The following is a 27305-nucleotide window of genomic DNA, read 5'->3' on the forward strand; positions in this document are numbered from 1 at the left end:
CATGGCATGCATTTCTTCTCAGTGGTGCAGGTATCTCCAGCAGGTTTGCTCTGGCCAGGTGGGCCCCAATACTTAGACCATATGCAGGAAGAGAAGACTTTCCAAAAATAGTTATGATGTTGGCCCCTTCCATTGCAACACATGTGCCCTGGACAGGTGGGATTCAGGTGTTCTGGCTATAGGTAGGAACGTAACGGCATCCAAGCATAGATACAGTGCTGGTCCCTTAGACTGCAATAGGTATAGTTAGGTGTGCCCCAGGTGGCTTGACTGGGGGCAGGAAGAGAAGGATCTCAGCACAGGTGTGGTGCTGGTCCCTTCCACTGGAACACAAGTGCTCTGGCTAGACAGGTCCCAGGTGATCTGAACAAAAGGGGGAACAGCCATGTCTTCTGAAACCCTCTTTCTCAGTGCTGACAAATCTTCCAGTAGTGGTAGGTGTGTTTTGGCTGGGCCGGCACCAGGTGCTCTAACTACAGTTGGGAAGGAAAGTGTTTCCCAGGACAAATTTGATTTGTTCTTAGCAGTGCTGTCTTCCCCAATTGCAGCAGGTGTGCATCAGGGCTGACAGAACCCTGGTGCTCCAGTCTAAGCCTCCCCCATCATGAGCTGTGGTACTGGCTGTCCCCCAGTCATTTTGCTCCAAAACTAAGTGATCCAGATGTGGTGGTAGACTCTGGGTGGTAGACCCAATGACCCCAAAGCTTTTACTATCCATGAGGGCTTCAGATCCCACAAATACAAATTGGTTTGGATTGGCATCAGCAAGAAATGAGCAACAGTCCTCAGTGTTGTGCTTTCTGGTAGCATTTCATGGCAAGAATAAGAGTGGCCACACCAATGGGTAAAACACCTGAGGCATCACCATGGGCTGGCTGAATGCTGACATTGATGCCAAAGTGGACATGGGAGTGTCTAGTTCCCAAAAGCTGAATGAGTTGTGCTGCCATCGGGTTCTAGGGCTGCAGTAGAGGTTAAGTATGAAGGGTTTTCAGGGACTGGCAGGTTTCTCAAAGGGAAACAGCTGTTAACATTGCAGGGAGAGACAGGATGATAACAGATGGGGAATGGGCATGGTACCCATGTTGATTTCCTTAGAGGCAAAGTCAGGCGGAGACACCGAGTCTGAAGACGGATTGCATACTGGAGTGAAGGTGACTGCAGAATCAGTGGTAGGTGGGCCAGAAAAGACAGGGCATTGGGGAGAGTGGCTTCTTGGCAAGGCCCTGAATCAGTACCCCAAGATTTCAGCTGATAAGTGTTTCCTGAATCAAAAACAAGCTTAGAAGTTCAAGTAGGGCTGCTGACCATAAAAACAGGTGGGCTGGTGGGGACAGTGGCCTTTGCAGAGGATATCTGCTCCACACTGGGATGGGCCTGGTCCAATGGGAGGAAGCTCACCCCAGATCTTGAGGGAGACCTGAAGAAAGCTTGGAAGGAAGAGTACTATCCACATCAATTATAACACAGTCCAAGTAGGCTGGGAAAGCCAGTCTGCAGACAGGCTGCCTGGCATGCTAGAAGTAACTGCAGAAGCAGTGATGAGTTGGCTGGTAAAGACAGGGGTACTGGTGCAAGCAACTTAAGGAGGGATCTGTAAGAAACGGGGAGGAGAATCCACATGCACAGGTGTATATGACAGAAGGCAAACTTTAAGGAGAGGGAGAAAGTTCTAGGACATGTGGGTTAGGCAGAAGTAGAGGATCCTGCAACTATGACTGAGGGACTGGAATGCAGAGGGCCCCTGTTCTCATTAAGTGGAATAGCAAACATAGGTTGGAAGCCAAAGTGAGAAATAGCAGGAAGAGCAAAAGGAGAGTCAGGAACTGTGCGTCTCATTTCATGATCAGTATCTGATGTGCGTGTAGGTACAGAGGCAAAGAGTACGGGTGGCCTAACAGGCCAGTCACGTCAATGACTGCTAATTTGATAGTTTCTGGAATCTGCAAGGAAAAGGTGACCAATGGCAAAGGATCTGTGGCCTCCACAGCAGATAGGGAGAACAAGCAGGCTGAGCTGCTCTGCTGTCTGAAGGGGCCTCAATATTATTCTCCCACCTTGAGGTTCCATTGGTGTTCAGGGTTCTCCAAGCTTAGGTCTTCTGCAGTAACTATTCAGGCAAGGTAGGAGATGGGGGCAGCTCTCTTCACTCTCACAACAGTGGCAATAGGGGCAGCAATGGCAGCAGCAGGGGCATTGACAATTTCTGTTCACAGAGTCTACAACTGGCAGATGTGAGTGGAGAATTTCTCATTGACAGAGTATCTGAAAGCTTTCCTCTGTGAGTTGTTGTCTTTGACTTCAATGTGGCTGGTGAGCTGAGTTGATAATGGCCTTCATCAAGCTCTTCCTTTCTCTGGCAGCAGGAAGGAGAATGTGGCTGGCCATTCAGCCCTGCTGCACCTCCTTCACTGCCATGAAGAGGCAGGAAGCCTGCAGCAGGCAGGACTATCTGGGCTGGTGATGGCATGATCTTTTGTGAGTGAGCTCATAGAAGACATCTGTAACATCTAACCTCAGCTGTCTTCTGAGTGATTGGAATAGAGGCTTATCTTCAGGGGTCCAGCACTGCTCCCAAATATGTGATGCTTCTGTTGGTTGCTAGGGACCTAGATGCTGATCGTACTCTCCCACTGCTATAGGGGTCCCTTTTCTCTAACTCTGTCTTCTCCCACACTGAGGATCTTCCTCCTTCAGTATCCGTTTCCTTCATGCCCCTGGTATCTTCATCTCGGTCTCCTTTAAGCAAGGATCTGGGGGGAGGTGTAAGTGGCTGTCCCAGGCCTCAAAGGTGACTGATCAGGTGATGAGGGAGGAGAGTCCATTTGTGCCTTGGAGGAGGGATCTTTGTCATTCTGGAGTGGCCACTTTGTGGTACAAGCAGACAGCAATGTCATTTTCAGAGCGTCATCTCAGGATCCCCAGAGAGGAACACTGAGGCTTCCTGGTGGGACACTATCCTTTAGGGGTATATGACACCAGGATCCCAGTAGAACTACCAGGCAAAAAGCCAAAATAGAGTGATCCCAGCCAGAAGGGGGAGCACACTGTGTAGGATTGAACAAGTGCGTGATAGCATGGCCAGGCAAGCAATCAGGATGGGGGCAAAGCTTGCTAAGCAAGTTGCCTATGAAGGGCAGTTTATGTGCTGTCAGGTCCTGGGAGGATATGACATTTGGAGAGGTCTCCTAACTACCTGCTACCTCCATGGCAAACCAGGTACTGTTCAGCTTGATGCATGTGACACATGGGACATGTGACAGAGAAAAAGTGCCCCAGCTAAGGGCATATTGCCAGGAAAATGCATGAGGAAAAGCACTGAAGGGCAAGAGGCCCAGAGGCCGAACCCCAGCAGGACTCTCTAGTACTTCTTGGCATTCCTACTACAGGTTGCAGGTGTTTGGCAACAGACAGTCTTGGTGGCAAGGTGGGACTGTCCAAGACTGAACTCCAGGAGCCTACATAATTGTCACTTCCAGGGCACCATGTCTGCAGGCACCTCAGTGCCACAGGGCGAATTTCAGGCTGTTCCTTTTGGACAACTGCTGCAGATGACACCAGTTCACCCTCAACACCTATCCCCACTCCTCCAGGCTGGTAGGTCAAGTCTCCAACACCAGCTCCTCCAGGGCCCTCCCTAGCTCTTCTTCAGTTCCAGGAGCTGGGTGCACCTTTTCTGTGGCCACCCAGGACAGGTGAGTATCCCAAGCATCTCTGGGGGACTGCTAGGCTTTCTGAGGTGGCAACGAGGATACCACAACACATTCTTTCCTGGCAGGCAGTTTATCTTCACTTATTTTTACAAATTTAGTAAGACAGCATTTAAGCTGTAAAACCTTCCTTGTATCACATGTGTACTAGTGGCCCACATTCCACACTGGGTGGAATTTGAACCCTGGTTGTCTGATTCCAGAGCTCATACATTTAACCACCAGACTATGGTGTCTTCCCATCATGTAGACATCACATATTACCATTTTTGACAGTCCTTAGGGTACTTAGTACAATTACACCTCTATAATGAACACAGGCACTGCCTATGGCTTTTCTCCTTTATTTTCTTAATATGGTGAATTACATTTATTTCTTAAATATTAAACCAACCTTGCATTTTTGGGAAAAACCCCACCCAAAAGTGGTCATGTTAGATCATATATATTATAATTGTTATATCTTCTTGATAAGCTGACCCTTTTATCAGTATATAATGTCTCTCCTTTTATAGTCTTTTTTTTTTTTTTTTTTTTGAGACAGAGTTTTACTCTGTTACCAGGCTGGGGTGCAATGGCGTGATCTCGGTTCACTGCAACCTCCGACTCCCTGGTTCAAGTGATTCTCCTCCCTCAGCCTCCTGAGTAGCTGGGATTACAGGCACATGGCACCATGCCCAGCTAATTTTTGTATTTTCAGTAGAAACAGGGTTTCACCGTGTTGGCCAGGATGGTCTTGAACTCCTGACCTCATGATTCATCCACCTCGGCCTCCCAAAGTGCTGGGATTACAGGCGTGAGCCACCGTACCTGGCCCTTTTAATAGTTTTTAACTTTATGTCCAATATTAGTATAGCCACTTCAGCTCTTGTTTGGTCATTATTTTTATTGGATAACATTTCCCATCCTTTCGATTTCAACCTATATGTGTCTTTAGATCTAAACAAATCTTGTTTAGACAGCATATCATTGGGTCTTGGTTTTCATTTATTATGCCAATATTCACATGTTTATTGGAGAGTTTAATTCATTTACATTTTAAGTAATTACTGATAAGGTAGAACTTCTGCCATTTTATTTGTTTTCTGTATATCTTATGCCTTTTTTGTTCTTTTCCTCCATTACTGCTTTTTTTTGTGTGTTTAACTGCTATTTTATAATAAATGTTTTTGATCCCCTCTTCATGACCTTATGTATATTTTTAAAGATACTTCCTGTGGTTTCCATGAGAATTATATTTAACATCCTATAACAATGTAGTTTGAAATTATTGCAAGTTAACTTAAGTGGCATATAAAGTATCTACTCCTATACAGCTCCTCCCTCTTTATCTTGTCACAGATTACCTCCTTATATATTGTGTGCCCAGTCATATACACTTATAATTTTTATGTACTCATCTCTTAAATTATGTAAGAAAAAGTGGATTTACAAATCAAAAGCACAGCAACACTGACTCCTATTTTTGCTTGTGCAGTTATCATTACCAGAAATCTTTGTTTCTTCCTACAGCCTTGTGTTACTGTCTAATGGTCTTTCTCTTCAATTTGAAAGGCCCATTTTAGAGTCTCCTGTAGGGAACAAACTCCTTCAGATTTTGTTTACCTGGGAATATCTTAATTTCTGCCTCATTTTTGAAGGACTGTTTTGCCAGATATACAATTCTTGGTTGACAGTTCATCTTTTTCTTTTAGCAACCCAATACCTCTGGCTTTTATGGTTTCCAGTGAGAAACTGGTTGTTGGGTAGGCATGGTGGCCCATGCCTGTAACCCCAGCACTTTGAGAGGCAAAGGCAGAAGGATTGCTTGGGCCCAGGAGTTCAAGACCAGCCTGGGCAGCATAGTGAAACTCATCTCTGCAGAAATAACAATAATAATAATAATAATAATAATAATTTAAAAATTAGTAGGCATGGTGGCATATACCTGTAGTCCTAACTACTCAGGAGGATGAAGTTGGAGGATTGCTTGAGCCCAGGAGGTTGAGGATACAGTGAGTGATGATCATGCCACTGCACTCCAGCCTGGGCAAAAGTGAGATCGAGTATCCCTTGTACATGATAAGTTCCTTCCCTCTTGTTGCTTTTGAGAGAATTTGTGCTTGTCTTTCAACAGGTTGATTGTAATGTATTTCAATGTGTATCTCTTTCAGTTTATTCTATGTGGAGTTTGTTGATTGATATGTCCCCACCCAAATCTCATCTTGAATTGTAATTCCCGTAATCCCCATGTGTCATGGGAGGAACCCAGTGGGAGGTAATTGAATTATGGGAGCGGTTACCTCCATGCTTCTGTTCTCAAAATAGTGAGTGAGTTTTCACCAGATCTGATGGCTTTATAAAGGACTTTTTCCCCTTTGCTTGACACTTCTCTCTCCTGCTGCCTTGTGAAGAAGTATGTGTTTGCTTCCCCTTCTGCCATGATTATAAGTTTCCTGAGGCCTTCCCAGCCATGCAGAACTGTGAGTCAATTAAGCCTCCATCCTTTATAAATTACTCAGTGTTGGGTATGTCTTCATAGCAGCATTAGAACGGACTAATACATTGATCATAGATTCATGTACTTCATCAAATTCGGGAAGCTTTCAGGCATTCTTTCTTCAAATGTTATTTCTTCCTCTTTTTCTCTTTTTGCTTCTGGGAATCCTTTACTGCACATGTTAATGTGCCTAATGGTGTCCTGCAGGTCTTGTTTTTTTCCACTTCATTTTTTTTTTTCTGCTCCTCAGACTACATACTTTTCATTGTTTTGTGTTCATGTTCACTGAATCTGTCTTCTGCCTGCTCAAATCTACTGTTGAACCCCAATAGTGAGTTTTTCACTGTAATTATTATACTTTTCAGCTTCAGAATGTTTTGGTTCCTTTTTGTAATTTCTATCTCTTTACTGATATTCACTACTTATTCAAACATAATTTTTCTGATTTCCTTAATTCTTTGTCCATGTTTTTCTTTCACTCTTTGACCATATTTAAAATGGTTGTTTCAAAGTCTTTGTCTCGTAAGTCCAATATCTGAGCTTCCTGAGGAATAGTTTCTGTGAATTTTTTCCCTTTGAATGGACCATTTGAAAGTTACAGTATGATAATTCTGGATGTCATATTTTCACCTTACCCAGGGTTTGCTGATTTAATTATTGGAAGCTATAGTAGTTCAATTGTTTACTGACTTTTCCCAACTACTTTTGCATAGACTGTTTTTCTTGTTATGTGTCCAACTGATGTCTCTCTTCCTTAGCTTATGTTCAGCTACTGTTTTGACCGAGTATTCCTTGAATGCCAAGGCCAAAAAAGAGAGAAAGATAAAGTGTATTAGGATTCTCCAGGGAGACAGAATAAATAGGATATATTGATAGAGGTACAGACATATGGGAGGGGATTTATTAGGGGGATTGGCTCATGTAATTATAGAAGCTGAGAAGTCCTGAGACAGGGCATCTGCAAGCTGGAGACCTGAGGATGCTGGTAGCATGGCCCAGTCCAAGTCTAAAGGTCTCAGAAACAGAGAAGCTGATGGTGTAACTCTCAGTTCGAGGTCAAAGGCCTGAGAATCCAGGAACCACTGGTGTAAGTCCTGGAGTCCAAAGGCTGGGGAGCCTAGAGTTGTTGTCCAGGGACAGCAGAGGAAGAGTGTATCCCAGTTCCCACAGATAGATTGACACATTCACCTTTTCTCTGGTTTTGTTCTCTCCAGACCCCAAGCAGATTGGATGGTGCCTACCCACATTGAGGATGAATCTTCCCCACCTAGTCCACTCAGACTCACATGGTAATCTCCTGTGGAAACACCCTCACAGACACACCCAAAATAATGTTTTACCCAATTTCTAAGTATTCCTCAATCCAGCCAGACTGACAGCTGAAATTACTATCAGAGAGAAAGGCATTGGGGTAGGGCAATAAACAAACAAAGAAACAAAAAACAGATGAGAGAAGAAGAAGCAGCTCTCTCTTCCAGTATTTTCAGACTGGCTCTGTGCTATGGCCCTCATTAACACTTAGCAAGGCTTTTATTGAGCCTGGGGACGAGCCCAAGGTGAAAGCTAAGGGTCTGTCTTTTCAGGTCTTTCTGAACATGTGTCTTGCCTTGAACATGCATGGAATTTTCTAAATTTAGTCATATTTAAGGGCGCTTTTAAGGCCCTAATTTCCCAGAGCAACTCTCTTCCTACTCTTCCTCTCTGGCTTAGGTGGTCTATTGTTTCTTTCAACCATAACTTTTGCCCTACACCACCACTTCAGGTTGTTTGCATTACAATATTTTCAAGCAATATCTGTCACTTTTCCAGCCTGTGTGACTTGAAGTTAGATTAATTGGAAATGAACACTTTGCATTGGTCCTTCATGTGTCCCCTAAGCAGGTTAGCACAGCAATACATGATAATTTGTGAGTAAGGTCTGCTCTGCTCCCTCTGAAACCAGGGAACAGGATCCTATGGTAGGAATGCGAACTGAAGTCTTCAGAACTGCCACTGAGCTGAAAAGGGTATGGGGCAAAGGCCAGTAGGAATGTATAAAGCTTTCCTACCACTTAGCTTTTTCTTGATTCAGCATCTTCTTGGTTGGTATAAACCTTTGACGGTTTTCCAGCATTCTAGCAAAGTTGTTTCTAACAATTTCTGCTGGTTTTTGTTTGTTTGTTTGTAGAGATGGGGTCCTACTATGTTGCCCAGGATGATCTCAAACCCTTGGCCTCAAGCAATTCTCCCAGCTCAGCCTCCCAAGTGCTGAGATTACAAGCATGAGCCACCATGCTTGGCCCTGCTTTTTACTTATGTTTCCGTGGGAGGATGAGAGTTTATAGCTGCCTACTCCACTATTTTGCTGATGTCACTGTTAATTACATTTCATTTTCCAATTTTAGCTTGTTATTTTTAATAGAAAAGATGATGTGCAAAACCCTGGTTATCACATATTTACCGATTTTGTTAAAATGAAGGCAAGAAAAGTAAATTTTGTAGAGTAAATATAGACTAATAAAATAAATTTTTTGTAATGTCAACCCAAATGAGGGACTGAGACAGGGATCACAATCTAATAAGGTTTACTAATCTGGAGCTTGAAAGTGTGCATCAGGGGAGCCAGGATTACCGCAGTCTGTAACTGAGTTCTAAAGTCAATTACATAAAGCACAGTATTTTTTTTTTTTTTTTTTTGAGACGGAGTTTCACTCTGTCGCCCAGGCTGGAGTGCAGTGGCCGGATCTCAGCTCACTGAAAGCTCCGCCTCCCGGGTTTACGCCATTCTCCTGCCTCAGCCTCCCGAGTAGCTGGGACTACAGGCGCCCGCCACCTCGCCCGGCTACTTTTTTGTATTTTTTAGTAGAGACGGGTTTCACCGGGTTAGCCAGGATGGTCTTGATCTCCTGACCTCATGATCTGCCCGTCTCAGCCTCCCAAAATGCTGGGATTACAGGCTTGAGCCACCGCGCCTGGCCATAAAGCACAGTATTAACATATTTTTTTTTAAATCAGGGATACTGTGGTACAGAGGGTGGGCAGGGAAACAACCATTACATTCCTGTGATTTTGATCAGTGTTTAGAGAGGTTATACATAAGGTAAAGCAAATGTGTGGTTGAGTGGGTAAGAGATGGAGGCATCTTAGGGCCTGGTGGAAGGATAATTGATTTTATCTTGCCTTGTTTTACATCTGATAAACAAGTTTACAACCAGTACCCATCAGTGAAATATTTAACAGACTCTAGGTACACAGGAAGTGGTCAACTTTAGTTTATAGGCCTTGGGATTGAAGCTGACACGTGTCTATCTATGGGAGGTTGCAACACATATCTTTGACTAGCATAGCTGCTCTTGCACATACACACATTCTTGAGCTAGTGTTAGTTTACAGTAGGCCTGTGTTAGTTTCCCTTTTACTTATTTTCACAATAATGAACCCAAACTTCACCAGCCTATCAAGAGAACACATAGGCATGCATAATAACAATAATGAAATTTCCTCATCTTTGATTCTTTTTGGACAACTTCTAGTCCTATAAAATCCATGGATTTTAAAATTTGTTTCTATTTTGTCATTATGAATAAATATTTATCAAGGTAGGAGAATAGGACATATTTCATTGAATTGTGTTTTTGTTCAATTTATTACTTCTACAATTTAGACGCAAGAATACAGTCCTCCAGTGTACTTTTACCCTCCAGTGTACTTTTACACATGGGAACAGGCATGGCTAGGTCCCTGGCAAATTGAAAACCAGTTATTTTCTGAAAGATTAGGGATCATGGTCTCACAATTTAAAAAATTACAAAACACATGAGGAAATAATTGATCATGATGGAAATACAACAGAAAACACACATGCACAGACACACAAAATATACAATCTGACCAGCTGGACTGAACATGCTTGAAGTATTGAATATAATACAAAATATACTTCTCTAATAGGGTTACGGTTTAGAAGTAAGGCATTAAGTTTATGAGATCAGAGGGTAGGTCAAGAAGTCCAATATACATCTATCAGACTTCCAGCAGGCGCTAACCTAAAGATGAGGGAATAATATATTCATGTATGGGAATCTGATAACGTGACAGAGGAGGCAACACAGGTTAGCTGAGAAAAGATGGCCCAATCAATAAAGCATGCTTGAATAATTGATTGGCTATGGAACTGAAAAAATGAAAACAAATCCCTACTTCAGGTTATATTCAAAATTCAATTAGAATCCCTTGAGGCCAGGAGTTCAAGACCAGCCTGGTCAACATGGTAAAACCCTGTCTCTACTAAAAATAAAAAAATTAGCTGGGTGTGGTGACGCATGCCTGTAATTCCAGCTACTCAGGAGGCTGAAGCAGGAGAATTGCTTGAACTTGGGAGGTGGAGTTTGCAGTGAGCTGAGATCGCAATGCTACACTCCAGCCTGGGTGACACAGTGAGACTTTGTCTCAAAAAAAGAAAAAGAAAAATTCAATTAAAATATAGGAAAATATTTTATGATTTCAAGTTAAAGAAGAATGTTTAAAGACAATGCAATAAGCATAAGCCCCAAAGGAAAACACAACTAAATTCAAGGACTTTGTTAATCAAAGATGTCAAAAAGAGCATGAAAACATATACCTCAACTGGAAGAAGATATGTGCATCATATATAACTGAAAAGGACTGATGTAAAGAACACTAATGATTCAATAAGGAAATTAAACATAGGCCAATAGAAATGTGGGGAAATACATGCTATTAGGCATTTCACAGAAAGGAAAACTCAAGTAGCCATTGTATTAGTCCATTTTCATACCACCATGAAGAAATACTGGAGACTGGGTAATTTATAAAGAAAAATAAGTTTAATGGACTCACAGTTCCACATGGCTGGAGAGGCCTCACAATCATGGCAGAAGGTGAAGGAGGAGTAAAGGCACGTCTTTACATGGCAGCAGGCAAGACAGCATGTGCAGGGGAATTGCCCTTTATAAAACCATGAGATCTCATGAGATTTATTCACTATCACGAGAAAAACATGGGAAAAACCCACCTTCATGATTCAATTACCTCCCATCAGGTCCCTCCCATGATATGTGGGGATTATGGGAGCTACAATTCAAGATGAGATTTGCGTGGGGCACAGCCAAACTACACCAGCCATTAAATATAAAAAGATATCTCACTTTATTATTTAATGCAAGACAAGCAAATTAAAACCAGAATCAGCTGTTAGTTCATATCCACCAGGTGGCAGAAATTTCAAAGTTGGATAATTCAGTCATTTAGCACTGCCTAATAAAGTTGAATATGTACATATTGTACAATGAGAAAATTTAACTTCTACAATTCTTTTTTTTTTTTTTTTTTTTTTTTGAGACGGAGTCTCCCTCTGTCGCCCAGGCTGGAGTGCAGTGGCCGGATCTCAGCTCACTGCAAGCTCCGCCTCCCGGGTCCAAGCCATTCTCCTGCCTCAGCCTCCCGAGTAGCTGGGACTACAGGCGCCGCCATCTCGCCCGGCTAATTTTTTGTATTTTTTAAGTGGAGACGGGGTTTCACTGTGTTAGCCAGGATGGTCTCGACCTCCTGACCTTGTGATCCGCCCGCCTCGGCCTCCCAAAGTGCTGGGATTACAGGCTTGAGCCACCGCGCCCGGCCAACTTCTACAATTCTAAACCCTAGATAAACTGGATGTGTCCACAATGAGATGCCATCTCACACCAGTCAAAATGGCTATTATTAAAAAGTCAAAAACTAACAGATGCTAGTGAGGTTGTAGGGAAAAAGGAACGCTTATACACTGTTTGTGAGAGTGTAAATTAGTTCAACCATTTTGGAAGATGGTGTGGAGATTCCTTGAAGACCTAAAGACAGAAATATCATTTGACCCAGCATTCCATTACTGGGTATTCCTTAAACAAAGGAATGTAAGTTGTTCTACTATTAAAAAAAAAAGACACATGCATGTGTATGTTTAATTGCATCACTATTCACAATAGCAATGACATGGAATCAACCCAAATGCCCATTAATGATAGACTGGATAAAGAAAATGTGGTACATATACACCATGGAATACTATGCAGCCATAAAAAGGAAAAGATCAAGTTCTTTGAAAGGACATAGATGGAGCTGGAGGCAGTATCTTTAGCAAACTGCAGAAACAGAAAACCAAATACTGCATGTTGTCACCTGTAAGTGGGAGCTAAATGATGAGAATATATGGACATACAGAGGAGAACAACACATACTGGGGCCTATTGGAGTTGGAGGGTGGGAGGAGGGAAAGGACCAGGAAAAATAACTATTGGGTATCGCTTAATACCTGGGTGATAAAATAATCTTTACAACAAACCCCAAACCTGCACATCCTGTACATGTATCCCTGAACTTAAAAGTTAAAAATGTTTTTAAACAAAATATATTAAAAGTTTTTAAAAATTGGGTGTGTCCAGCAAACAGGTCTGTTTATAATGTCAAAAACTTGGGAACAGTACAATGAATAAATAAATTGTAAATACAAAAAATACTACACAGACATTAAAATGAATAAACCCCAAGTTGACAAATTGATGCATAATGTTGAGCAAAAGAAAAGGTTCCAGATGAATATATACAGTATGATTCTCCTTATCTTTTGTTTTTTTGAGACAGAGTCTCGCTCTGTCCCCCAGGCTGGAGTGCAATGGCATGATCTCAGCTCACTGTAATCTCCACCTCCCAGGTTCAAGCGGTTCTCGTACTTCAGACTCCTGAGTAGCTGGGATTACAGGTGGTGTGCCACCACACCCGGCTAATTTTTGTATTTTTAGTAGAGACATGGTTTCACCACATTGCCCAGGCTAGTCTTGAACTCCTGGACTCAAGTGATCCACACACCCCAGCCTCCCAAAGTGCTGGGAATACAGGTGTGAGCCACCATGCCCTGCCTGATTCTGCTTATCTAATGGTGAAAAGCAAATAAAAGTAAATTAAAGGTGGAGCCATGCAGTCATTATTAAACTATTTTGAAAAAGAAGGATGACTAATAAAAACTGCAGGATAGAGGCAGGAGGGTGGACTAGGACTGCATGCAGATGAGGAGGGATCCAGGGGGCTCTGCACCATGAGCTCACCTGCATGGTGAATTCACAGGTGTTCATTGTCCATTATTCCTTAAAGTGTTCATATAAGTGAACACCTCCTCTTCTTTGTGTATGTGCCTTATTTAGCAATAGAAACGTTTTAAAAATAGTGAGATATACTTCAGATATGAATAGATCTTTGTGGAAACCCAACCATAATAGTTTTCATGTGAAAGGGGCTTGTGAATTTAAAAAAAACCAGCAGCAGCTCCAGTGCAACAGTAAACTGAGACACACACACACAGCCATACATATTCATATAAGAAGGTCTATTGATAAGCCTTTTATTTTATTTTTTGCCTGGTGGTAGGCATAAATAACCTGGTAAGGGTATCTACCCAAAGGGATATAAATCATTCTACCATAAAGACACATGCACACACGTATTCATTGCAGCACTTTTCACAGTAGTAAAGAAACGTAATCAACCTAAATGCCCATCAGTGGCAGACTGGATAAATAAAATGTGATACATATGATGGAAAATATGGAATACCATGCAGTCAGCAAAAAAGAATGAGATCATGTCCTTTATGGGAACATGGATGAAGCTGGAGGGCCATTATCTTTAGCAAACTAATGCAGGAACAGAAAACCAAATACCGCATGCTCTCACTTATAAGTGGTAGCTAAATGAGGAGAACACATGGACACAAAGAGGGGAATAACACACCCTGGGGCCTACTGGAAGGTGGAGGGTGGGAGGAGGGAGAGGATTAGAAAAAGTAACAATTGGGTACTAGGCTTGGTACCTGGGTGACGAAATAATCTGTACAACAGACCCCCTGGACATGAGTTTACCTATGTAACACACCTGCATATGCACCCATGAACCTAAAATAAAAATAAAAAAAAAAAAAGTTACCCAGGAATTTTCATGTCATTTTTGTTTTGACATATGCATATCCTTTGCCCACTTTTTAATGGGGTAGACAAACCTATCTTATAGACAAATTGCAAGAAATACATATGGATGCTCCTTCTTCCAGGAGGTGGAGACTAAATATTCTCCCTCTTTAAGGGTGGGCTGACTTGGTGACTCCTTTCCAAAGACTACAGTAGAGGGAGGAACACATAGCAACTTTACAGTGGGTAAAAAACCATGAAAGACTACATTATTCAAATGATCAAGTTTTACATCACCAGTAATAAGAGATATTGATACCATGTACCCCGATGCAATGTGACAAGAAAGATACTTAACTTCTAAGGTGTCTTTCCAAAAACCTCAAAACTCCAAAACCCCAGTCTCACGGTAAGGAAGCACCAGACATACTCAGACTGGGGGGCATTCCATCTGGCCAGGTCTCTTGAAGACTACCAAGGCCATGAAAAACAAGGAAAGCGTTAGTCCAAACTGCATTATTTTGTAAGCCCCCCACCATTTCACAGACCTTGGTCAAAGTGAAACATTCCACAGGGGTTTGGGCTGTGAGAAACATTCTGCCCGACCACCTGACTTTTTTTTTTTTTTTTGAGACAGTGTCTCACTCTGTTGTCCTGCTGTGGGATAATTAAGGAAAAGTAGAGAGACCGAGGGGTTGAGGAGGAATTATTTAATTATTTAGGTGCACTAACTTAGTCGGATTAACATCCAGAGGACTGAGCCCTGAACAAAGAGTTAAGCTACCTTTTAAGCCTTTCGTGGGGCAGGGGGGAGATCTGTGTAGGGGGAAGCATATTACAGAAGCGAGAAACAAAGACAGTTATTTAACTGAGACACGCATTACATTATTTCTTACTTTTCAAGGAACAACATGTTTTACGACTTAAGATTATCTGTCTAGCAGATCTTGCATCTGCACAGCTAGAGAAACAGAGTCTTCACAATGCCTGGGAAAGGGAGAGATAAGGCTCACTAGCCACAGAAGGAAAAACAGGCAGTTAATTTTGAAGGATTCCAGCTCTTTCTCTTCCTCAGGGGGAATTGGTTTTTTTTTTTTTTTTTTGAGACGGAGTCTCGCTCTGTGGCCCGGGCTGGAGTGCAGTGGCCGGATCTCAGCTCACTGCAAGCTCCGCCTCCCGGGTTTACGCCATTCTCCCGCCTCAGGCTCCCGAGTAGCTGGGACTACAGGCGCCCGCCACCTCGCCCGTCTAGTTTTTTTTGTATTTTTTAGTAGAGACTGGGTTTCACGGTGTTAGCCAGGATGGTCTCGATCTCCTGACCTTGTGATCCACCCGTCTCGGCCTCCCAAAGTGCTGGGATTACAGGCTTGAGCCACCGCGCCCGGCCTTTAATTTCTTTTAATTCCTATTCCAGCAATGGCTGGAGGGCAGTGGTGCGATCTCAGCTCACTGCAAGCTCCACCTCCCGGGTTCACACCATTCTCCTGCCTCAGCCTCCCGAGTAGCTGGGACTACAGGTGCCTACCACCACACCTGGCTGATTTTTGTATTTTTAGTAGAGACGGGGTTTCACCATGTTAGCCAGGATGGTCTCAATCTCCTGACCTCGTGATCCACCTGCCTCGGCCTCCCAAAGTGCTGGGATTATAGGCGTAAGCCACCACACCTGGTCCCAAGGACCTGACTTTCTTATCACATCTTGCTGGGACCTCATTATCATATCCTGCCAGATAAAGAGCCAAACCGCCTCATCATGGGAACATCTTATCAACATCCTCCTGGGGAGTAACCCATACCCCCCCAGACCCCTACCCAGGCGTATAATTGCACCAGTTGTAAGCAGCAGTGGGCCCTGGCGTTAAGCTGGTGCCCCATCTCCAAATAAAACCTGCATTGTAGTAGAGCCGCCATCCCTCCCCTCCTCTGCCCTCCCCTTCCCTTCCCCCCCCTTCCCTTCCCTTCCCTCAGGTATTTCTTTATAGCAACGCAAATGGACTAACCCAATTTAGGACACCCCTGGGGGAGGAGTCAGGCTGCTGGGATATCGCTCCTTTCTGATCCATTTCTGGATGCCTCACTGATTGGATTTGCATTAAACAGTCATTCTGCAGCAAGATCACAAATCTCTTTATTTTTTATTTTTAAGACCAGAGTCTTGTTCTGTTGCCCAGGCTGGAGTGCAGTGGCACAATCTCGGCTCACTGCAACCTCCATCTCCCAGGCTCAAGCAATTCTCCGGCCTCAGCCTCCTGAGTAGCTGGGATTACAGGTGCCCGCCACCACGCCCAGCTAATTTTTGTATTTTTAGTAAAGACAGGGCTTCGCCATGTTGGCCAGGCTGGTCTCGAACTCCTGACCTCAGCTGATCCACCCACCTTGACCTCCCAAAGTGCTGGGATTACAGGTGTGAGTCACTGCATCCAGCCTACTCTTCTTTATTAAGGGGCCTGATTACTTGCTCTGGAAAAAATCTCATCACTGATCCCTTATACGTCAGGACAGGCAGAGACCACCACCTCCTCCACCCTGAAGAGTGTTTTAGGAGAACACAGTGAGAAGCTCAAGGGCGTGAAATTCAAAAACGTGTGCATGAGCTGTGGACTAAGGCCTGCCTAAATGTGTGTATTGGATGGTGGTTGTGGTAGGGGGGTGGTGCTAGGGCTTCCTAAATTTGGGGAGATGATGACAGGCATCAGCAGTTTTTCTTAACCAGATGAAAATAGGTGGAATAATACTTTTTAATGTAAAACTGATTTTAACTCAGGGTAGCATGCCAGGAGGAAGATTAGGGCTGACTGTCAATCACCCCCTCTCTGGTCTCTTTCTGGAAGCTTCCCTCATCCATCTGCATTTCCTCATTGTTCTTTACCAAGACCACAGATCTCTTGCGCGTTATCATAGTGCGCGAACCCAGCAGGTGTTCATCCAACATATACTCCATCGACTTTTTATCCCACATGTACTCAGGAGAGAGGACCTTGGTGGGTTTGTGGTTAAGCAGGTACTTGTTTAAGTGGCTTTCGTCATCACACAGGGCCTCGATGTGGTTGGCTTGCTCGATCGTCATCACCTGGTGACAGGCCGTGGTGAGCCTGTAAACCTTCAGCACAGATCCACCAGATAAGGCCCCTGTGTAATAAAAGTCCCCTTTACCATCAGGAATATGAGCTTGGGACCGAGGCTGGTGTTCATAGGCAAAGGTGTCCCAATGGAACCTATAGAAACCAGGATGGATGGTAGCAAACAGGGAAGAGAGGATCTCCACACCCACGTGGTCACTGAACTTCATGTCCACATCTGCGCACACAAGATAATCCACCTCTCTGAGGAAGTGCTGCTGGGGAAAGTTTCTGATCACCTCCATGAGGTGCATGGTGATGTCCTGCCAGTGGGCATAGCTCTGGACCTGGAGGATGACCATCCGCTGTCCCTCTTGGAGCTTGATGTATGGAACGTGACCTGGCTGGTGGGTGAAGATGTAGTAGTTCACCCTATGTCCCACCATGAAGTGTGTCTCTGCACTCTCCAGGAACAGCTTCAGGAATAATAGTATTTTTTTTATGGTAAACATGGTTAATCCAATGGTGGCATTCTGGCGCTGGAACTGGTCATTTAGCAGGTCAGTGTTGAAGGTCCCGTCTCACACAATGGGAGCCAGTCAAGGGGTTACAACAAGGACATCGTTTCTGGAGGGTGTTAGGTCATCTGGCTGGGGATACACCATCCTTGATAATTTTACAACTTGCTGGCCGCGGCATTCTCTAAGAGCCACGCTTGCCCCAGCTAGTAAGCTTTTCAGGATCTGGCTCTGTGAGTTCAGGTAACAATAGCCAAAAACCTTCAAGAGGAGAGTTACTAGGGTCTCAGGAGTAGGAGGGTGAAGGCACCTCATGGTCCATGCATTCTGCCTCTCCCCACCAGGAGAGGCCACTGTGGACAGAAGGCTGTGGAGGAGCAGCTGCCCTAGCAGCATCTAAGAGATCCTGGTTGCATCAGTGAGAAGTGGAGCAATGGCCAACCTACAGCAGAAACTGTCCAGGTTTCACCATGTGAGCTTTCTTCTAATAACTCTTGTCTTGACCTTCTTTGACTATTGCTATCTGAACCTACAGAGACAGAAGCTGAAAAGCTTACTAGCTGGGGTAAGTATGGCCCCTAGAGAACACCATGGCCAGCAAGTTGTAGCATTATCAAGGATGGTGTATCTTCAACATTGATCTGCTAAATGAGCAGTTCTGGCTCCAGAATGCTACCACTTGATTAAATGTTTGCCATAAGAAACACATATTATTCCTGAAGCTGGTCCTGCAGAGTGCAGAGACACACTTCATGGTGAGACATAAGGTGAACTAATACATCTTTACCGACCAGCCAGGTCATGTTCCGCACATCAAACTCTGAGACGGACAGTGGATGGTGAGCCTCCGGGTCTGGAGCTATGCCCGCCGGCAGGACATCACCAGGCACTGCATGGAGGTGATCAGCAACTTTTCCCAGCAGCACTTCCTCAGGGAGGTGATTACCTTGTGTGTGCAGATGTGGACGTGAAGTTCAGTGACCATGTGGGTGTGGAGACCCTCTCTTCCCCTGTTTGCCACCATCCATCCTGGTTTCTATTGGCTTAATCAGAAGAGCTTTGCCTATGAACGCCAGCTTCAGTCACAAGCCCATGTTCTCACAAATGAGAGGGACTTTTATTACATATGGGCCTTATTAGGTGGGTCAGTGCCAGAGGTTTACAGGCTCACCATGGCCTGTCACCAGGCAATGATGATTGACCAAGACAACCACATCAAGGCCCTGTGGCATGATGAAAGCCAATTAAACAAGTACCTGCTTCACCACAGACCCACCAAGGTCCTCTCCCCTGAGTGCATGTGTACTCAATGGCTACTGATGTATATGTCCTATCAGGAGCAGATAGGCTTGCTCACCATCATAAAGCCCAGGAGATTCATGGTCATGGTAAAGTACAAGGAGGAAATACAGACTGATAAGGGATGCTTCCATAAAGGGATTAGATCAGGGTTGATGGCCAGTCAGACCTGTCTTCCTCCTGGTACGCTACCCTGATTTAAAACCAGTTTTACTGAAAAGGTATAATTCGACCTCTTTTTTCTGTCTGGTTAAGAAAAATTGCTGGCACTTCCCACCATCTCACCAAGTAGCTGGGATTATAGATGGGTACCATCATACCTGGCTAATTTTTGTATTTTTAGTAGAGATGGGATTTCACCACATTGGCTAGGCTGTTCTTGAACTTCTGGCCTCATGTGATCCTTCTGCCTTGGCCTCCCAAAATGCTGGGATTAAAGGCATGAGCCACCATACCGAGCCAAGATTTCCCTTTTTAAAGGGAAGTTAGTGTTTTACAGAAAAACGTGTGGAAGCTACAAAGAGTTCCCATAACTATTCTCTTCACCTCACCTGTGACCCCATGCACACCATTTCCCATTGCATACGTGTGGTATGTTTTTTCACAACTGATGAGCCAACATTGATACATTAACCAAAACCCATAGTTTACAGTAGGCTTTATTCTTTGTGCTATACATTCTATGGGTTTTGACAAATGAATAATGACATGTATTCACAGTATCATACAGAATAGTTTCACTGCCCTAAAAATTCTCTGTGCTCCACCTATTCATCCCTCCCTCCCTCTTTCAGAAGCTATGGCAGCCACTGATCTTTTTAGTACTTCCATATATTTGCCTTTCTAGTATGTCATATTGTTGGAGTCACACAGTATGCAGTCTTTTCAGATTGTCTTTTTTAACTTAGTGATATACATTTAGGCCTCCTCTGTGAGTTTCAGTGGCTTAGTATCTTATTTCTTTGTGTCACTGAATAACATTCCATTGCATGGATGTATCACAGTTTGTTCACACATTCACCTGTTGAAGGATATATTTATTGCATCCAGGTTTTGGCAATTATGAATACAGCTTCTATAAACATTTGTGTGCAGGACTGTGTGTGGACTTAAGTTTTCAGTTCATCTAGGCAAATACTAAGGAGCATGACTGGTGGATAGTATGGTAAGAGTCTGTTTAGCTTTCTAAGAAACTGCCAGTCTCCCTAAGTGACTTTACCACTTTGCATTCCCACCATGAGTGAATGGGAATTCTTGTTCCATATCCTTCCATCATTTAGTGTTGGTAGTTTTGGATATTGGCCATTCTACTTGGTGTGTAGTGGTACCTCATTACTGTTTTAATTTGCAATTCCTTAATGATGTTATCTTTTAATATGCTTATTTGCCATCTGTATATCATCTTTGGTAAGATGTCTGTTTCAATCTTTTGTGCACTAATTGGATTGTTTTTCTTATTGAGTTTTAAAAGTTATTTGTATATTCTAGATACCAGTCCTTTTATCACATATGTGTTTTGCAAATATTTAGTCTAAGTCAGTGGCTTTTTCGTTCTCTTACCCCTGTCTTTTGCGGAGCAGCAGTTTTTAATTTTAATGAAGTCCAAATTACCATCTTCTTTCTTTCACGCACTGTGCTTTTGATGTTGTACCTAAGAAGTTTTCCCCAAACCCAGTCACCTTAGTTCTCTCCCATTATCTTCTAGGTGGTTTCATGTTTTTTTGTTTCATATTTAGGTCAATGAACAATTTTGACCTAATTTTTGTTGAAAGTGTAAGGTCTATGTCTAGATTCTGTTTGTTTGTTTTGTATGTGAATGTCCAGTTGTTCCAGCACCTGTTGTTTATTTTTTTAATTTTTAAATTTTGCAGGTACATAGTAGGTATACATATTTATGTGATACACAAAATATTTGATTACAGGCATGCAATACATAATTGTCACATCATGGAGAATGGGGCATTCATCCCCTCAAGCATTTATCCTTTTCAGCACCACTTGTTGAAAAGACTGTTTTCATTGAACTGCCTTTAGTCCTTTGTCAAAGACCAGTTGATTGTATTCGTGCAAGTCTATTTCTAGGTTCTCTATTCTGTTCTATTGACCTACATGTCTATTCTTTCACCAATAGCAAGTCTTGATTAATACAAGTCTAGTCTGCACTGCCCTAGCAGAGGTTCTCCATGAGGGCTCTATCTCTGCAGCAACTTCTACCCTGGATATCCAGGCATTTCCATACATCTGCTAAAATCTAGGTGGAGGTTCCCAAACCTCAGTTCTTGACTTCTGTGTACCCACAGGCTCAACACCACATGAAAGCCACCAAGACTTGGGGCTTGCCTTCTCTGAAGCAATGACCTGACCTATACCTTGGTCCCTTTTAGCCATGGCTAAAGCTGAAGCAGCTGGGACAAAGGGTACCATGTCCTGAGGCTGTACAGAGCAGATGGGGCCCTGGGCCCAGTCACAAAACCATTTTTTTCCCTCCTAGGCCTCCAGGCCTTTGATGGGAGGGGCTCCCATGAAGGTCTCTGACATGCCTTGGAGACATTTTCCCCATTGTCTTGGTGATTAACATTTGGCTCCTTGTTACTTATGCAAATTTCTGGAGCAGGCTTGAATCTCTTCCCAGAAAATGGGTAAAAACCCTTTTGTATTGCATCATCAGGCACAAATTTTCCAAACTTTCATGCTCTGCTTCTTCTTGAATGCTTTGTCAGTTAGAAATTTCTTCCATCAGATACCCTAAATCATCTCTCTTAAGTTCAAATTTCCACAGATCTCTAGGGCAGGGGCAAAACGTCACTAGTCTCTTTGCTAAAGCAGAGTAAGAATTACCTTTATTCCAGTTCCCAAGAAGTTCCTGGTCTCTATCTGAGACCACTTCAGCCTGGACTTCCTTGTCCATATAGCTATCAGCATTTTGATTAAAGCCATTCAAGAAGTCTCTATGAGGTTCCAAACTTTCCCAAATTTTCCTTTCTTCTGAGCCCTCCAAACTGTTCCAACCTCTGCCTGTTACCCAGTTGTAAAGCTGCTTCCAGATTTTTGAGTATCGTTATAGCAGTACCCTATTCTACTGGAACCAATTTGCTGTATTAGTCTGTTCTCACACTGCTTTGAAGACATACCTAAGACTGGGTAATGTGTAAAGGAAAGAGGTTTAATTGACTCACAGTTCCACATAGCTGGGGAGGCCTCAGGACACGTACAATCATGGTGGAACGCAAAGGGGAAGCAGGCACCTTCTTCTCAGGGTGGCAGGACAGAGTGAGTGCCAGCTGGGGAAATGCCAGACACTTATAAAACTATCAGATCTCATGAGAACTCACTCACTATCATGAGAACAGCATGGGGGAAACCACCCCCATGATTTAATTACCTCCCACAGGGTCCCTCCCACAACATGTGGGGACTATGGAATTACAATTCAAGATGAAGTATGGGTGGGGACATGAAGCCAAATCATATCATCTACAGATCAATTGAAAAGAACTGACATCTTGACAATACTGAGTCTTCCTATCCATGAACATGAAATCTCTCTCCATTTATTTATTTTTTTCATTTTAGCTTCATAGTTTTCCTCATAAAAGACCTTTTGTATATTTTGTTAGATTTACACCTAACAATGTCATTTTGGAGGAAGTTAATGTAAATGATATTTTGTTTTTAATTTCAAATCCCAATTGCTCATTGCTGCTATACAGGAAAGTGATTAACTTGTATATATTAACATATATCCTGCAGTCTTAATAGTTTATTAATTCCAGAAGCTTTTTCTTGATTTTTAAAGATTTTGTACAAAGACAGTCATATCTACTAACAAAGACAGTTCTATTTCTTCCTTTCCAATCTGTATACCCAACTTCCATGAAAACATTGAAAAGTGGTGAGAGGCGATATCTTTACCTTGTTCCTGATCTTATCAGAAAAACTTCCAGCTTCTCTCATTCAGTGTTATGTTAGCTGTAGATTTTTTGTAGATGTTCTTTATCAAGTTGAGAGAGCTCTCTTCTATTCCTAGTTTGCTAAGTGTTTTTCTTTTTCTTTTTTTTTTTTTTTTTTTTTTTTTTGAGACGGAGTCTCGCTCTGTTGCCCAGGCTGGAGTGCAGTGGTGCAATCTCAGCTCACTGCAAGCTCCACCCCCTGGGTTCATGCCATTCTCCTGCCTCAGCCTCCCGAGTAGCTGGGACCACAGGCACCCGCCACCGCGGCCAGCTAATTTTTTGTGTTTTTAGTAGAGACAGGGTTTCACCGTGTTAGCCAGGATGGTCTCAATCTCCTGACCTTGTGATCCGCCCACCTTGGCCTCCCAAAGTGCTGGGATTACAGGCGTGAGCCACCATGCCCGGCTGCTATGTGTTTTTTTAATCATGAATGGGTGCTGTATTTTGACAAATGCTTTTTGCAACTATTGATATGACTATGTGATTTCTTCTTCTTTATCTTGTTAATATGATGGATATTAATTGATTTTTCAATGCTGAACCAGCCTTGCATATCTGGAAGAAACCCAACTTGGGCATAGTGTATAATGCTTTTTATATATTGTTGGGTTTGATTTGCTAATATTTTGTTGAAGACTTTTCCATTTATATTCATAGAACATGTTGACCTGCATTTTTCTTTTCTTACAATGTAATGTTTTAGTATTAGTGTAATGCTGGGCTCATCACATGAGTTAGGAAGTATTCTCTTTACTTCTATCTCCTGGAAGACATTGTAAAGAACTAGTGCTTTCTATTTCACGTGGTTATTACTTATTCCATTTTAAATAGGACAATTCAGATTATCTATTAATTCTTGTGTGAGGTTAGCAAACTGTGTTTTTCATGGAATTGATCCATTTCACTTAGGTTATCAAACTTGTAAGCAGAGTGTTGTTCATGGTATTCCTATGTTATCCTTTTAATGTCCATGGGATCTATAGTGATACTCCCTTTCATTTCTGATTTTAGTAATTTGTGTTCTCTCTCTTTGCCCCACCTCTTCACATTAGCTTGGCTAGAGGCTTATTAATTTCATCTTTTAAAGAAACAGCTTTTTATTTCATTAACTTTCTCTATTGATTTCCTGTTTTCAATTTCATTGATTTCTCCTCTAATTTGTTTTATTTCTTTTCTTTTGCTTACTTTGGATTTACATTGTTCTTCTTTCTCTAATTTTCTAATTTGGATTACTGATTTGGGGTATTTATTCTTTCTAATGTGGGCATTTAATGTTATACGTTTCTTTATAAACACTGCTTTCACTGTATCCCACAGATTTTAATAGGTTGTATTTTCATTTAGTTCAAAATATTTAAATTTTTTTTTGTTTTTTGGATCCATGTGTTTTTTAGACGTGTGTTGCTTAATATCCATATATTTTGGAATTTTCTATATTTCAGAACTATCTGTTACTGATTTCTAGTTTAATTCCACTGTGGCCTTCTCCCTTGCCTCTGCTCCCTGTTCTCCATTTTACAGCCAGAGGATGTTGGTTAAGACCTGATTCTGACCTCCATCCTCTCCACCAAATGTTCCCTGACTCCTCAGAAAAGAGAAACATCTGCTCTGCCTGCCCTTCCAGGCCTGAATCCTGCATCCTCACTCTCTGGTCCCACCAAACATAATGGAGACCTTCAGTTCCCTGAATACCACCAGCTCAGTTTTGCATAGAAGTATGTCCACATGCTGATCCTTGTGCTCATAAAACCATCTACATAGCATTCTGGCAGTTACCAGAAATGGGAACCTCTCCATGTATCTCCTGACCTAGGATTAAGATCCTGAGTCTGAGGGAACTCAGGGGCCCTAAACCCAATGGCCAGGAAAGTGGCAGGTGTACAGTCCCAGGACACCATAATCCCCGAGACTATATGGTTAGGAGATGAGGAGGGTACAGGTCTGAGACACCCTCTACTCACCTGTGCATGACCTACAAGCACTTCTGCAGCCATTAGTATCTGTGAGAAGAACAACACTACAGGCAACTGGCAACCATGGTGGGGTTCTAGGGGTTTGTCCAACCCCTTCTCCTGGTGCTGGAGCAAGATGGCCTCCAGCTGACTGTCTACTGTGGGTCTCACACATTAGGGCAGCCTTTTATCAGCTGTGTGATCTTGGGCTACTCGACCTCCCTGTTCCTCAGCATCTTCATCTGTAAAATGGGAACAGTAATGGAATCAACTCACAGGGGTAGTGTTGGTATCAAACACATTAGTACATATAAAGTGCTAAGTATACGCTATCCTTATCCACAGAATCAAGACTTTTGTTGTTAAAATAAACTACAGCCACATGCATGTCATGAATGCATCTCAGAAAAACAAATACAGTATCACAACATTTATGTAAAGTTTTAAATATGCACAAATAAGTAATATATGGTTATAGGATATAGCCATATATGGCTGAAGAAACAGTATTAGGAAAATAAAATTATTAACTGACTACACAAAATTTAGAATGGATAATTACCTCAAAGCAGGGGAGAGAATACAGACGAAACTTCTAAGATACTGGTAAAATTCTGTTTCTTAAAGGAGATGATAGCTTCATGGCTGTCTGTCTTAGTGTTATTCTTTTTGCCTTACTTATACATCATAAATATTATTTTGTGTAATTTTAATGTAAATCAAAACAACCATAAACAAAGCTGTCTCAGATGTTGACTAAAGCAGTTCATTGTATGTTTGCATGCACAAAAGTGTTTAATTTACAGGTGTTGGGAGCGAGCCCCCCAAAATCTGGCCATAGACTGGCCCCAAAACTGGCCATAAACAGAATCTCTGCAGTACTGTGACATGTTCATAATGGCCCTAACATCCACGCTGGAAGGCTGTGGGTTTACGGGGATGAGGACAAGGAATACCCAGGCAGAAAACCGCTTAAAGGCATTCTTAAGCCACAAACAATAGCATGAGTGATCTGTGCCCTAAGGACATGCTTCTGCATGGAAGGCCCATCCCTTCGTTTCCCATAAGGAATACTTTTAGTTAATTTAATATCTATAGAAACAATGCTAATGACGGGTTTGCTGTTAATAAATACGTGGGTAAATCTCTGTTCAGGGCTCTGAGCTCTGAAGGCTGTGAGACCCTTGATTTCTCACTTCACACCTCTATATTTCTGTGTGTGTGTCTTTAATTCCTCTAGCGCCGCTGGGTTAGGGTCTCCCCGACCGAGCTGGTCTTGGCATACAGGTATCTTTTAGAACTCAAAATTTCACTACCAGAATTTTTATACTGAAAAAATTATTATTATGACATAACGATTTATGTCATCATAAATTGTTTCACCTAATTCACTATCTAAATTAAAACTATGTTATAATACATAAAAAGGAAAAATGAATTAAGGCTTTTGTCAGTGTTCTCAATGCAAAGTGATTGAAATTTTGAATGAGTTTTAGCCACCTTCAAGCATTTAAGAGAAGGTGTGCTAGGTCTGAATACTTGTACCCTCTAAAACTCATATTGAAATTTCATTGCCAACTGGGCATGGTAGCTCATAACTGTAATCCCAGCACTTTGGGAGGCCAAGGCAGGTGGATCATTTGAGGCCAGGACTTTGAGACCAGCCTGGCCAACACCGCAAAACCCCATCTCTACTAAAAATACAAAAATCAGCTGGGCATTGTATTAGTCCATTTGGTACTGCTGATAAAGACATACCCAAGATGGGGCAATTTACAAAAGAAAGAGGTTTAATGGAGAACTCACAGTTCCACATGGCTGGGGAAGCCTCACAATCATGGTGGAAAGGAAGGAGGAGAAAATCACATCTTACATGGATGGCAGCAGGCAAAGAGAGTTCGTGCAGAAACTAACATTTTTAAAACCATCAGATCTTGTGAGCCTCATTCACTATCACTAGAACAGTGCAGGAAAGACCTGCCTCCATAATTCAATCATCATTCACTGGGTTCCTCCTATGACACATGGGAATTGTGGGAGTTACAATTCAAGATGACATTTGGGTGGTGATGCATACCTGTAGTCCCAGTTACTCGGGAAGCTGAGGTGGGAGGATCGCTTGAAGCTGGGAGGCGGAGGTTGCAGTGAGCTGAGATTGCACCACTGCACTCTAGCCTGGGCAACAGAGCAAGACCCTGTCTCAAAAAAGAAAAAAAAGAAAGAAAGAAATTTCATTACCACTGAAACAGTATTATAGGTGGGAACTTTAAGAGGTTTAATGCTTTTTAGAAAAGGCTTCTGAGACCCGTATGCTTTCTTTGCTCTTCTGCCATTTGGGAAAATAGTGTGTCTGCCACTCCACCCAGCCTGACCCTTCTCCCATGCCCCCAAAAATGCACCATTCAAA

The 27305-nt window shown here is 42.7% G+C and overlaps 2 protein-coding genes and 1 long non-coding RNA gene across 3 annotated transcripts in view; all 3 read right to left on the reverse strand.

Annotated features, from left to right (window-relative positions):
* Positions 1-11086, reverse strand: part of LOC104667127 — a 29484-nt gene extending 18398 nt beyond the window's left edge. The window contains exon 1 of the transcript XR_004052182.1: positions 11029-11086. The gene's annotated coding sequence lies outside the window, so the exon portion shown is untranslated. The remainder of the gene's footprint in view (positions 1-11028) is intronic.
* A 5389-nt stretch (positions 11087-16475) lies between these two features.
* Positions 16476-22208, reverse strand: LOC115892285 (histo-blood group ABO system transferase 2-like). Its single transcript, XM_030913227.1, has 2 exons — positions 22173-22208; positions 16476-17249 (listed from the first exon to the last, which is right to left on the reverse strand). The coding sequence occupies exons 1-2, from the start codon at positions 22180-22182 to the stop codon at positions 16906-16908; spliced, it is 354 nt and encodes a 117-aa protein (XP_030769087.1). The 5' UTR covers positions 22183-22208; the 3' UTR covers positions 16476-16905.
* Positions 22209-22217: 9 nt separating this feature from the next.
* On the reverse strand, positions 22218-27030 carry LOC115892286. Its single transcript, XR_004052183.1, has 3 exons — positions 26976-27030; positions 24908-25140; positions 22218-22277 (listed from the first exon to the last, which is right to left on the reverse strand). It is a non-coding gene; the product is annotated as an uncharacterized LOC115892286 (long non-coding RNA).
* Positions 27031-27305: the final 275 nt, after the last annotated feature.

This window comes from Rhinopithecus roxellana, chromosome 12 (genome assembly GCF_007565055.1).
Source record: "Rhinopithecus roxellana isolate Shanxi Qingling chromosome 12, ASM756505v1, whole genome shotgun sequence".
In the NCBI taxonomy this organism is placed as follows: Eukaryota; Metazoa; Chordata; class Mammalia; order Primates; family Cercopithecidae; genus Rhinopithecus; species Rhinopithecus roxellana.